The 14,844-nt window shown below is 33.8% G+C and overlaps 1 protein-coding gene across 1 annotated transcript; it reads left to right on the top strand.

The window, feature by feature from the left end:
* The first annotated feature begins 4,815 nt into the window (after positions 1–4,815).
* LOC127074424 (protein IRX15-LIKE) lies at positions 4,816–6,350 on the top strand. Its single transcript, XM_051015740.1, has one exon. The coding sequence runs from the start codon at positions 5,104–5,106 to the stop codon at positions 6,037–6,039; it is 936 nt and encodes a 311-aa protein (XP_050871697.1). The 5' UTR covers positions 4,816–5,103; the 3' UTR covers positions 6,040–6,350.
* Positions 6,351–14,844: the final 8,494 nt, after the last annotated feature.

Raw genomic sequence — 14,844 nt, 5'->3', positions numbered from 1 at the left:
ATCAGGGTGTTACACTATGCATGTAGTACCAACTCAACAATGGTTCACGCAGGAACCAGGTCGCCTCTCTGAACCAATGAGCCCCCTCTCTGAACTCCAAGCCCTCTCTCTTAGCTTAGGACAAGCCACTACTCCTCTCTTTGAACTAGCAACTTCCTCTTGACATAACTCAACAAGAATGCATGAACATGTTAACAAATTTCAATGCGTTAAGACCCATCTTCTGATCCTAACATACATGCATTGACAAACTAACGTAATATAATAACTCAACTCAATAAAATTGTTAACTAACATATGTGCATCTCTCCTTTAATTCAATAATACACATCTCAACATGTATAATTTATCAATTCATACTCATAGCTCATAAGCAAATTCGTCATATCATTTATCATCAACATAACATCAATAATACATATAATCCTAATCAGATATTCTTATTAATATAACATATTCAATCTCTAATTACATTATCCCTTTATAGGAAATCACGTTAGCTTTCCAACTCTTCAAACATCCAGCGGACCAATCAACTACTACCGCAAACCAATCAATTGCTGTGAACATTCTGTTTACTGATTTTTCATACCCAGACATGGACCAATCAATTACACCCCTAGACCAATCGATTGGTCTAGGTGATTTTTCCCAGAAACTTATTTTTTTTCATATTCAATACCTTTCCTTACTTCTAATCTTCACCCAAACATGTCCTAACACCCAAAAAACTTATTTCCAGAATTCAACAACGAATTATATTAACATAATCATCAACATATGCAACATCTATTCTATCACAATCTACCACAATTCTTTATCAAATTCAGCAACCAATAAACATTTTAACAAGCATAATCATCGATTCCTATATTTTCACAACTCGGTAAATCCTTCAAACATTATCAATGGCGAAAAATACATGAAAACACCGAAACTGAATTTTATTCATATATCGACATATGAAATTCAACACTCATAACAACATAAAATAACATAGGATCGTCAAATTCATGATTCTCAACAAATCAATTAATCTTATTAGATGTTAAGGACTCCTCTGCCCTACCCCTCACGCATAAGCCTTTTTTATCAAAAGTTATTCTCCCCATTTACCTTAGATTTTTTCGGCAAAATTCTTCCAAGCTCTATCACTGGAAGCTCTCCCCATGCCTTCTATTGCTCTAGCCTCCTTTTCCTCATCTGATATATCCTTCCAATCATCTAACAAAATGTTGTTTGAAGATGGTGTTGAACATTTTGTTAGGGTTGAAACTGAGTTTGTATCATTGGGGTTAAAATGGTGATGTATGTTTCGTTAGGGTTGAAAATCATGTTGTTTCGTCAGGGGTTGTTTCTTGATGAAAATAAAAATATGCAACTGAAGAGACAAGTTAGCTAGCTAGCTCTGGGTAATTTGAGTAAAAGATATCACCAGGTTATTTAGGAAAACCGTTGTGATATATGATGAAAGTTTTAAAAAAACGCCATTGTTTAAGTAAATATAAATTTTAAAAAATAATAAAAAATATATCACAACGGGTATTTTAGAAAATCGTGGTGATATAATATTGACATTATTGATATTTAAACAAAAAAGCGTCAGGTTTAAAGTATTTAATTTAAAAAAAAATCTTTCACAACGGTTAGTAAAAATAACCATAGTGATATATCTTTCTTTAATTAAATAAAAGTGAAAGACGATGGTAAAAACTATGAAGAAATCATGAAATAGCAGGCGTTGAAAGTTGAACTCATGAAACGTCAAACTATATCGCCATAGTTGTTTAAGAAAACTATGGTAATAAATTAAAAAAGGTTAATTAAAAAATAAAAAATAATCTAGGCACATGAATTTAGAGATATCACCACGGTCCTTCGAAGGACCGTGGTAAATGTGGCATCGTTATATCTACTTTTTGTAGTAGTGCAACTACCTTTGGTACCAGTCTTGGTATCGTAAAAGGAAAAAAACATCCTTATGATGGGCTAACTTCCAACCACCGAAATTTAATTTTAAATTCCGTAATCAAGCTCCAACTGTTGGGAAAACTTTAGGAGGGACCAACATTGAAAAATGTCTAGAACCTCCGCTTCAAATAGGATGAATTGGATCATAACCCTTAAATCATGAATGATAAAGAGTTAAAGGTAAAAGTAAGGATTGGGTGAGTTTGTTAGAGCATCCATGTTAACTCTTTCTTCCTTAACACACACTTTCAAAATAACATTCTCCTCATGGCTAGAGCTAGAAAGCCTATTATATCGCCGAAAGGAAGCTACCATTTCCTCACGGGTGTATAGGGTAACAAAAATCTTCAACGTTTGAGTATTTAAAATCCGTAGCCATCGTCAGTTACAAGGATTTTCCTAGAAAATAACAAGGAAAAATAAAGTCACTTTCAGAACTACTAGTGCTCTCATAACTCCTGAATACGCATAAATCTAAGAGCTTGTAGTTACTAGAACTGTTTGCTTGTTCGACATTCGTTGCGGAACGCACATGCATTTCAGACTATTCTCTAATGTTTGAAGGCTCTATCACCCTACCACTTTCATCTAAATCCCTAATAATCGCCATTAAATGGGAAATGGATAAGGAAGAGTAGAAGAAATATACATAAAAGTAGAATATTGAAAGTTGTACTCGATAAAATGGAAAAGCAATATGATTTACTATTAAGGGACTCTCATGGAATTTTACAAAAGCTTTGGATAAAAATATATGTTACAAGGTATACAGTGAAAGTTGAACCCCTTTCATAAGGAATTCGAAAGCTAGCCTTAGGGGTAATCAATATCCTCTCACTAGGTATGCCAATAATTGCAAAAGATTTCCCACGTCTCTGATTTGAATTTCCTAGTCAAATTCATCATTAGTCACATTTAATGTTGCATGCGTATTCACCTCAACTGACGTTTGAGGTTTCACCTCGATTTCGATTTGGATATTTACCCCAACTTATGCTTGAGGGACTCGCTTGAAGCTATGCTTGAGGAATTCACCATGAGCCATACTTTAGGGACTCTTCCCATCCCATTACTTAGGTACTCATCCTAATGTGAAAGTAGGAGGCGATCAAACTAAATATCTTTGTCCTTTGCAAGCCCTCGTGCTTGAGAGATTGTGTACCTAAATAATAATAAAAGGCCCCCACGAGGCAATATGAAGTTCAAAGAGGGTAGGGAAATACCACACATCATCCAAAATGGTGTCCTAGTTACCCATTTAGTGCATCACTCACGCATTGGAGCTAACACTCGCCCATTGGTCGCGTCGCTCGCCATTTGTTGGGCTTAGGTAGAACCAACTATTGCCCGCTCATGAAACATGGAGAAAGACATGTTTTAACGGCACTAACAATATAAAATTTCAATCAAGGGAAGTAGCTACATTCCTCATTAAAGCAAGGGTAATAACGGTTTCACGCTCTTAAGAGAATGGAGAATAACACCTTCTAGATCCAAGAATCCAGGTACGATAAACCTCTATAAATACCCCAGCTAAGGAAGTTGAAAGAACAATGTATTCACTTAGAAACTACATAAATACAAAGGTTATCACCTTCCTTGCTAGTGTTTTCTCTAACACCAACACCAACAATAACCCCTAAAATTATCAGACATATTCTACTTGATATTGTTTGTCACTCATTGTACTTTTAGCAAGTACACAATAATACATGTAATTTGAAGGAGTTTAAACTCCTTTTAAGTAAATTCTATTGTTCGGATGAAAATATTTGGAGAATATTAAAAATATTGAAAATTTATAAAAGATTTTGTTAAGTTAAATTTAAAATTTTCCAAATAGCACCTAACAATTAGAAGTTTGAAATTTCTCTATACTCTATATTAATGTGAATTATACTGCGAATGTCAAATTAATTTTTATTTTTCTTTTAAATTTTGCATGTTGGTCCTATTTTCTTAAAAATTTTAAATTAACTCCTAAATTTTTTCAAAAAATTACAAATTTGTCATTATTTTGTAAAATAAAAATTTTAACCCAAACATTTTAAAATTTATAAAAACACCCCAATTTTTTTATAATGATGAATTTTATAATTTAAAAGAAAAAGAGAGCTTAGAAATAAAGAGAATTGAACTTTAACATTTGAGTTTTAGATAATTTTAAATTCCTCAAAATTTCTAATTACATTATTCAAATCCACCATAACACTTTTATAGGTCTTTGTAAATCAATTATATTAAAGTAGTAGAATCATAGAAGACAATATCATTAAGTTTTCTAAATATTCTTCTACTTCTCTCATGCTAATTGTATTATTAGCAATTTATTCTTTGATGAGCTTCTTTTTCTTTATAAGAACATCTCAAAGTCCTTTATAGCCAAGAAATATAAAATTCTTTGTGAGTACTCTTCTTTCTCCAAAGACATTAGATGTCTTGAGCCGATCCTTGCAGCTCATGAAAAACTATGTACTAGTATGTGAGATTAATTTCTAGAAATAATCTTATTACGTATCCATATTATCCACTACAAAACTAAATACCACACGATAATAACATGTGTTACAATAGATTAATTACTAATTGCAGGTACTTTGTCTCCTTCATAGGTAGCTATTTGTTCAAGTATATTACCAATATTCTAGAGTTTGGTTACGTAGGAACAAAATCTTAAATTCAACAAGTAAAAGCGACTTCTTGCTTGTAATTAGTTACTAGGTCACTACTACACCTATTCTCTAATTTATCTCTTTTCCAACCACCCTAACCCTACTACTATTCCCACCCCCTTAACATTATTTTAGTTCAACATTAATCATTCTTCATAAACAAAACTATCCACATTAGGAATTATTTATTTCATTCCTAGACAAAATACCGACCACATTAAGAATAATCATATTCAACTCTAACACAAATTAATCAAACGTTATTTTCATGCCTTCAAGAAATGTCACATTCAATATAAAATATTTTATTTTTTTGTTTCTCTTTTACTTCACATTGCTTCAATTCTTGCTTATACAGCTTCTTTAAAATCAAACCTTCTTTTCAAATTCTCTCAAATTTCAGAATCTCTTCTTACACTTCACCCTCAAAGGAAGAGAGAGATTCTAAACTCTATACAAAATGAAGAACACAAACACCAACACAAAACTCATTCTTCTTCATCCATATATCCAAAAACAAGGAAACTCAAATCGGTTATGGCTTCTAGCATTCATATCAATTCTCACTTTAGCTTTCCTTGCAACACTCATTTACACGAGAGACCGAGAATCATCCTTAAACAACACAAACACTTCCATAATTTCATCTGTTATTAGTACCAACGCTGTTTCTGCACCATTACCAGCAACAGTTATCAACACTCTTCTTCACTATGCTTCGAAATCCAACGACACATACCACATGACATACTCGGATATCAAACCAATCTCCGACGTGCTTCGAAAATGTTCGTCCCCGTGTAACTTGCTCGTTTTCGGTCTCACGCCGGAGACGCTTCTATGGAAAGCACTTAACCACAATGGAAAAACAGTGTTCATAGACGAAAATCGATATTACGCAGCATATATAGAAGAAAAACACCCTGAGATTGATGCTTATGATGTTCAATATACAACGAAAAGGAGCGAGATGAAAGAGTTAATAGCTTCTGCTAAAGAGCATGTAGCAAATGAATGTAAACCAGTGCAGAATCTTTTATTCTCGGATTGTAAACTCGGAATTAACGATCTTCCAAACCATGTTTACGAGGTTGATTGGGATGTTATATTGGTTGACGGACCGCGCGGGGATTGGCCGGAAGCACCCGGAAGAATGTCCGCGATTTTTACCTCCGGCGTGTTGGCTAGAAGTAAGAAAGGTGGAAATCCTAAAACTCATATTTTCTTGCATGATTTTTCTGGTGAAGTGGAACAGGTTTGTGGGAATGAGTTTTTGTGTAAAGAGAATTTGTTGGAAGCAAGTGGAAGTATGGGGCATTATGTTTTGGAAAGGATGAATGAGAGCAGTGTTCAGTATTGTAAAGGGTCTTCATCATCAACAGCATTATCCACTTAATGCATGTCTGAAATCACGGTGAATTTGACAAAATCACACTGAGAACGCGATTTTATAAAAAGATTCGACGACTAAGTGTGATTCTGAAAAATTTATCGTTAGTCGGGTTCTTGTAATAATCATGTTAGTTACACAATTGGTTCATTTTCCATTGGTTATTTTACCCTAATGGTGTTTTGGGTATTTATCATCCATTTTATTCTCCATTTGTGTTTGTATGTTACTTGGTTTGATGCTTGTAAAAATTAATAATTCTTTTTGTTTTTCATTAAATTTTCCCTTGATGACAATGAAAATTATAATTTGTTCAATGCTTTCATTTGAGTGGAGTTAGTTGGAAGTTCACATTTGGTGTTTAAAAAAATAGCATTAGGTTGATTAAATGATTAATTAGTTTTATGATGAGTCCACGACCACGACTATTACAACTAACCTGTTGAGTGTAAAGTTGCTTTGTTGTCTCTTTATAAAACAAAAACAAAAAAGAATAAAGGTTGCTTCAAAGTTCAACTACTACGAGTTTGTTAAGTAAACTTGCATCATAGATAAATGAAATTGAACCAATCCAATTTCTTTGGTTGCTAAGGAATCAACATCATTTATTCCTATGGCTGTTCAGACTCTCTCTCCTCTCTTATTAGTTCAGCCCCACAAAGTTTGCATGTAAGGTGATGCAGTACTTGTCTAGTCTTTAAAAACTTAAATTAAGATTTATCTATAGTCAATAAGGAACTTGAATTTTCTTAATACACCTCTCACATCAAAGGACATTTGAATTTGGTATGGAAATAACATTGATGGTACATCTACAATTGAGGATTTGTACTAATCATATCTGACACCCTTAATTACTGTGCTTTTATTTATCTTTGTTTATTAAAAAATTATTTCATTAATCATTTGTAATATTTGGAATATTTTCAAAAACTCATTTTTATTAGATTTTTCGAGGTAATTATCGAATTTTTTATAAGTATACAATTTTATCGGTATCTTAAATTTTATATTGAATTTTTCCGTAAAAAAAACATGTATTTTTATAAGTAATTTTGAAATGTCTAGGAAAACTTCATATTTTTCATGCATTATTACTAGTATTTTTGAAAAGTCCGGTAAAAAATCATATATCTTATGAATTTTATCGGATATTTTAAAAAATCAAATTAAAATGCAAGCATTTATACCGGTTATTTTGAAAATTTTGGTAAAATTGCATCCATGTATATTGAATTTTTCAATGGTATTGGTAGAAGAAAATGTTGAGATTATTGGATATTTCAAAAAATCTGGGAATTCTACATTGATTCCGAATTATTTTAAAATCAAGGAGTTTATATTTCATTTTTTTGCAATGAAGACCAAAGGAAAGGACATGATGGTTGATTTTAGGTAGCTTGGTAGAGATGTAGAGATGGCTCGTGTGATGGAAGATGACGTCGATGATTCGCATACTCGGGCGGGGAGAGTAGCCACGACCGATTCTCACATGAGGCGAATGTCTGAGCAGGCTCAAGCACCTCATAGTATTTGAAGTAAAGGAGATGGAGCTCATGGACGAGTCATAGATCCTACTGATGAGCCCGATGTTGCGGTTTTTGAGGATGTCAAGACAACAGCTAGGGAGATGCAGGGTCAGTATGACAATATGGCATATAGGTGTTGGCTAACACAAAGGTGACTCGTTATACTGAGACAAAGACCTTAGCTAATATGAAGATGACTCCTTAGGCTGATACAAAGGTGACTTCTCATGTTGATACAGAGCATATTGCTTCCGCGAATATGAATGCGGTTGTTGCGACTGTTGATATGGAGGTTACTCCTCCGGTTGATACAAAGGTGACTGCTTCGGTTTCGATGGAGCCGTTTGTACATATTAATAAAGGGTTCCCCGGAGTGTTCAATGATTATTCTGTGCTCACCGAATTTATCAATCATGCGGCATTTAGATTATGGAAAGGAGATGTATATATATATATATATATATATATATATATATATATATATATATATATATATATATATATATATATATATATATATATATATATATATATATATATATATATATATATATATATATATATATATATATATATATATATTGAACTTGTTTTTATTTATTATTGATACGTAGAAAATAATTGATTCTCTTTACTTTCTTTGTTACAGGACCACCTGTCGCTGAAGGTGCCCACCCACAGGACGAAGCTGAAGAACTTCTTAGATGTCTTGGTGCCTATGGAGGTCAAGGAGATTGTCGATTATTGCAGTCTCCTTTCATTGATGGATTGTTTGCAGACCATGCACGATGTTGCATTATTTTCAACTTTTTTTAGCGTTATCATAAGTAGACATCTTTCTTTCATCTTCCATTTAGTGAAGTAACAATTACTTTGGATGATATTTTCTCGTTGTTCCATTTCCCCCTGCTATGTAGTTTCTTCATTGTTGCTCTCATTAACTAGGATCTTGCATGTGTTACTGTTATACAAACATGGGGGTTACTTAGGCACAGGTGAGAGATGAGTTTAAAGCTAACATGGGTGCTCACTTTCACATATCTTGTCTCCGGGATAGGTATGCGAAGTTGGTGCAGCAGTCTATATATGAGGCATCCACTAGGGTATACATGATACATCTTGTAGGATGTACTATCTTAGTGAATAAGTCTCATGTATATATTGATGTGAGGTACATGTCTTTACTTAGTAACCTTGACCATGCCAGTTGGGCATTAGGGGTGTATTGCATTGGTTGTGTATTATGCACTTGGAGATGCGACTGTCTTTAAGTGGGCCAGCTTACTAATTATAGGAGAATATTTTAGGTATTAAAATCTTCATTAGTTCTTATAATTTAGTTATTATTTATGGCATGTGTTGATTTGCCTATGTTCTTTTACAATGTTGGATATATGAGTATTTCCCTTCCATTTATGACAGACGGGTTACTCCGACCACTGATGGCTCCACAAGGGCTAAGAGATGGAAGGTCAGACATGCATATTCAGACAGTCTTCTGAAGTACATGAAGAAGATTGGCGCGCTGACTATATATGATGTCATTTGGACACCCTATGTAAAGCCCCAGTTTTTTTATTCTAGTATTTTTTTATTTTGTTTGAGTTTTTGGAGTGTATTTTATTTAATTAATTATTATTATTTAAGTTAACGAGCATTTGGAGAATTTAACCATAGTTTAATATTCAAATTATTTGAGAATGTGAGAAATTGTGGTTTGGGGCCAAGAAACTATAATTTAATTAAATATAAGGATGTGAGTAGAATTAGTCATAATTGAGGGATTTTGTAGAGATTATTAAAATAGAATTAATTAGGTTTTTATTTAAATATAAAGGAAGAGTAATACTACGTAAGATTTGGTGGAAAAGAGGCTAAGAGGAGGAAGTAGTAATCCATATGATAGAAAGAGAAGTAGAAGAGCTTCAATAGCCAAAGTCGATAAAGCATCAAACTTTTCTGAATAATTAAGGTAAGGGGGAATTGTCTAATATATTGGTATCTAAGCATAAGGAATAATAGGGATTCCTTAATCCCTCTCCTTTTCCTTTTTCTTCCATTGATGTGGAACTTGAATCTTGAGATAGTTTGTGCAAAACCTCTATGAATTGTTGCTATATAATTAGGAGTTATGATCTAATGATGTTGCTGACTTTTCCGCTGTTATGTGAAACTTATATGGGTTTATGCTATGAAAATTCTATGCTTGTGTTCATATGAGATGCTGAAATTTTGTTCCTCAGGGGACAAATGTTAAACTCGAGGCTTCGACAACAAGTTCGACAAGTTACACCATACCTGCTTATGCTAACAAGTAATAGATGATGGAGCAGAAAAGCAATAAATAACATAATCAATTGTTTACTGTTAGATACCCAAAAGTGCTAATTTGAGCTATCAAATATGGGTATCTTTCACTCCATTTCCTTGCTAAAATGTTCAAAACCACCCTTGTTTTAGATGAAATGCAATTCAATGATAAACGATCTTGGTACCTTTGATTTGTGTGTTATTGTGCAGGAAGTAGGCATGAAATAATAGAAAGTGAAGACACAAGAAATTTGGCAAAGGGATCAAATCAAACAAGCATTCATCAGCTTGCTCGCTAGGCGAGGGCTGTGGCGAAACACTCGCTAGGCGAGCGTCCAGCGAGAGTCCAGCGAAATGCTCCAGTAATTTACAGTGGCAAACATGACCAAACTCGCTAGGCGAGCTGCTAGCAAGGTGGGTAGCGAACACTTCCAGACTTGGTGAAAAGCGCAGCCAGCACTCACTCGCTAGGCGAGGCTCTAGCGAGTTCCCAGCGAGCATTCCAGTAGCAAAATCTCTCAACCTCGCTGGGGCGAAGGTTGAAGCGTGTCCTTCGCTAGGCGAAGGTTTTGTTCGCTAGGCGAACATGACAGTCTGGAAAAGGCTGTTTCTCTGGGCGCAGATGCCTCAGGTGCCTTATTTTGGGGCTCGCTAGGCGAAGCAGTCTGCTCGCCTAGCGAGCATGACAGCCCAGAAACAGCACTATAAGTAGCAAGTGCCACTTTTGAGAGCCATACTTCATCTTTCCATACTTTTGTACTTTTTCTAGATATTTTCCAGCTTTTGCTCTAGAGATCTTTTGACCTAGATTTCATTTCTCTTCATCTCTTAACCATCTTTTACAAAAAGAAGGTGGATTCCCATCCAATCTTGATTATTCGACTTGGATGTTGATCAACCTTCTTCCGAAACTTGCCAACCAAGCTACCATGAAAATGAGTAGCTAAGTCCTCCATTTGTCAAGGTTAGATGTAGATGATCATTAGCTTTGTGTGTAAATGTAAGGATCTTCATATTGTAAACTCTTTAATGGTGAATATATGATGAAAACTTTATTCTTATTCAAAACTCTTTGTGTTGGTTTATGATCGAGAGATGTTTATCAACTCTTAACCTAGGTTTTCATCCAATCTTGTTTGTTAGCTAGAGATAGTAATGAATGATTTTGTTCACCATAAGGTTGAACCAAAAAGTTGTCATTTTGATAGATTGTGTTAGAGATAAACAATGGATCAAAATGGGAAAACTCACAATGTGTGTTCGAGAGAAACACATTGCGAGGACTTTGTGAAATAATTTATCATCTAAAGGAGTTTATAAGATTGTTGACCGAACAAATACATGCAAAGTGATCGTTGAACCCTAACTTTGGCAATATTTCTCAAATATTCAAACCATAACTTTTACCGCATTTTATTACATTTTTATGCAAGATAACGTGACAACAACCAAAACCCTATTGTTACCTAAAGCTAGAATTAATACAACCATCGAACGGCGGTGATATCTTACAATCCCTGTGGATACGATAACAAAAACCCGACACTTAAAATTACATTCAACATTTACCCAGTTTGATGAAACTACACCTTCGTCTAGGGGGATGAGTCCATAACCCAAGAAAGGAAATTCACTATTAGAAGTTTAGTACATTTAGACTTACAAATAACAACAAACCATATGTTGTTCAATGCCTCTTTGTAACCCTACACAATGACTTTCTATTTAGAGCCTCCCCCTAAATATGAGAACCTACTCATCTTCTTCTCTGCCACGATCCCAGTGACAGGGGAAAACAACCACTAAACCATAATGATAAACTTCAATCTTCACAAGATAAAGAATTTTTAATATTACAACTCCACTAAACAAACCTTATATGCCAAGTTACTAAAACATAAAGGTGTACATAAACAATGTTGATTACAACTCAACTAGACAAATCATTTATGCCAAGTTATTGAAACATAGGGGTGTGCATAAAGATCTTACACTAATCCTATTAGGGCATTAGGGTGGATACACGATACAAAACCTAACACTCTAAGATCTTCAATGAAAGTGATTGCTTTCCAATGTAGGTTTGAGCTCCTTATATAGTAATGTAACTCTGGGCTTTTGTTCTTTGATAGTATCTTTGAATTCGTCTAGAATTAATGCATAATCTATTGGATATTTGATTTTCTCCTTGAATATCTCAAACAAGATATGATTTGTTTTAATTTAAATTCAAGTTTAAATCTTCATTTAAATCTGAATTAAGCTTCATCCAGCTGTCAAATAAATCACCTAAATATTTTGTTAAATCAATAACAACAAAATCTTTAATAAATCTTCTGCATACACTAAAAAATGTAGAATTTGGGCGCCTGTTGCACAAGGCCCATATGTCGTACCAACATGTTGGAGCATCGTGTCCATCATGTGTCCTTTCTGCCGCTGCATACAGCTTTAGCAAGCTAGACCAATCTTGAACACTTGGACATTTCTCGAAGTTATTGTTTTGCTAAAATGCAGTCAACCCAAAGGGCCAATCTAGTAGGAACAACAATCTCCCCCTTTGGAAAATTGTGGAAAAACAACGATTCAAGATAAATAGAACTTCTTCCAAGTGCGAGTAGATGTATTGGATCTTCAGAGCATATCAGCAGCAACGACTTCCATGTATCAGAGTTAAGCACCAGGAGCATTAGAAGTCAGAAACATCAATATTCAGATGCTTACACATAGTCCATTCAGTTTACTCCAAACCAAACAGACAATCATGCAATCATTCACACACTTAATCATGCATGAATCTTGTATCTCATAGTTAGTAGAATACAATCCTACTAATTAACATATATCAGTATGAAATCATTCACATACTTAGTCATACACAAAAAAATTAGTTAGTAGTTGATATCAATTAATACTACTAGCACAGATAGATCTGTTTTCACAAATACAAGGACCATGACCAGATGTAACACCTTGTTTTTCATATTTAATTAATTATGCTATTTTAATTAAATTTGTGATGTGTTGGTGAATTGTTTTATTTTACGTGTTTAAAGGTAGATGGCCTAAGAGGAGAGAGCACATCCTTTAGGAATAAAATGAGAGTTTTATTCAATTTTAATTGATTTAATTATTTAAATTGAGAAAAATAGAGTTTGGGGTAGAAATTAGAAGTTAGTGGAAATTTGGGGTGTGGGAGTAATTAACAAGAGATAACGGCATCATGAGAAATATTAGAAATAAATAATTAGGTTTTATTTGTTTTGTTTAAATAGAAAATGGGACAAAATAGGTTTAGTTTACAGTACGTGAAATAAGAGCAATTTGAGAGAAAAGGCAAGCAATGGTTTAGAAGGAGGGGAGCTAGGAGGAGACACCATTTACAAATCGTAAAGATTCTATAATTATAAAATAAGGGGGAGAATTGTTCATGTGTGGGTGCTTAGACAAAGAGAATAAACAGGGTTCCTTATCCTCCTCCTTTGTGGGTGCTTGAGATGAGTTTTCATAGAACTCTTTCAAAATCTTTGTGTTTTGATATCAAATTTTGTGTAATGATTTCATGTCAATTTCATGTGATCTATCTGATTGAATTCTGGAATTTGGTGTTCTTATGAATTGTGTTGTAATTGTTGAAGGTGTTGATAATTTTGAATCAAATCAATATAATATATGTTAATATGTTCTTATTTGAGTGTTTTAATATGGTCATGTATGATTGAATTTTGTGCGTTTGGGATCGATTGACATCGAAATCGGAGGCTTGATATGGTTTAAAGGGTGGAAAATTATGTTTTTCTATGTTCTGGTATGAGCGATCTCGTCTAACAACGATAAACTTCTTCAAACGAGCGATGTCTCACCCAGTGAGATATGCAGAGTGAGGAATTTTGGTTTACGAGATGCGCGCCCAGCGAGAGGAGATCTCGTCTAGTGAACGCTCGCCCAACGAGTTGTAGGTCGTCCGACGAGGGTGACAATGCAGAGTTGAGTTGTTTTCAGGTTAGTTTTGTGATAGTGTGAAGTTTTGACGTTTAACCGGTATTGTCATGTATTGTTTGAGATTATGTTTTTCTATTTAATGTGAATCAATGCAGTTTATTAAATTGATAATGATTATGCATGAAATGGTTAAGTTTATGTTGAGTTGTGATCAATTGATTGATAATGAGAATTTTTTAGTTTCATTGTGAGTGGCCATAAAAGAGTAATGGTTGAGGTGTGATGATTCGAATTCATAAAGGGGGTCGTGATGAACATTGATAGAGTTGAGATGCATTGCATGTATTTACGAGTTGTAGAGTTGTCTGATTTAGAGAAAGAGTAGTTGCATGTCCCTATTATCTTGTTATTTTGTTTCTTGTCTTATCGCTTTCATCTTTTTTTTATTTCAATTTGTTGAGTCTCCTTCATGATTATATTTCTTGGAATCGAGTTTGTTTTGATTCATTGTTTAGCATGCATAAAACATTGGTTAGATTTGATTTTTATGTAAACGTTCTTTGATCAATAGAATATGTTAGTGGAATGAAATCACTTTTTGCTTTTGGTCAAAAGTGATTCAAAGGTAAAATCTCAAAAAGCTTTTGAAAAATTGAAATTTTAAGATTTTACAAGATTGATTCGAATCATTAAGTTTTACACTGAATTTTTGATCTTGATCAAATTCGAAAGTAGATAAACTCAGAAATTTGATCCTGATCAAAGTTTACACTTGATCCTGATCATTTTCTTGGGAACAGATTTTGTCAAATTTGATTTCAATCAAAATTTGTGCATGATTTGAATCAATTTCAATTTTCAAAATTCATGTTTGATTCTGTTTGATTTGATCTGAATCAAACTTTGAACATGATCTGAATCAAATTCTTTGGCCTAAAATCCTTGTCACTTATGTGTCATTTGATCCGAAATAAATTTTAGGCTTGATTCGAATCACAAGGCATTTGATTCGAATCACGTTTTCTCTGAT

Source organism: Lathyrus oleraceus, chromosome 4 (genome assembly GCF_024323335.1).
Source record: "Lathyrus oleraceus cultivar Zhongwan6 chromosome 4, CAAS_Psat_ZW6_1.0, whole genome shotgun sequence".
NCBI lineage: Eukaryota > Viridiplantae > Streptophyta > Magnoliopsida > Fabales > Fabaceae > Lathyrus > Lathyrus oleraceus.
This window is presented reverse-complemented; position numbering and strand designations above follow the sequence as displayed.

Bases quoted from the DNA above. Each gene is read 5' to 3' on its own strand.
- LOC127074424 (XM_051015740.1), top strand. From the start codon at position 5,104: ATGAAGAACACAAACACCAACACAAAACTCATTCTTCTTCATCCATAT.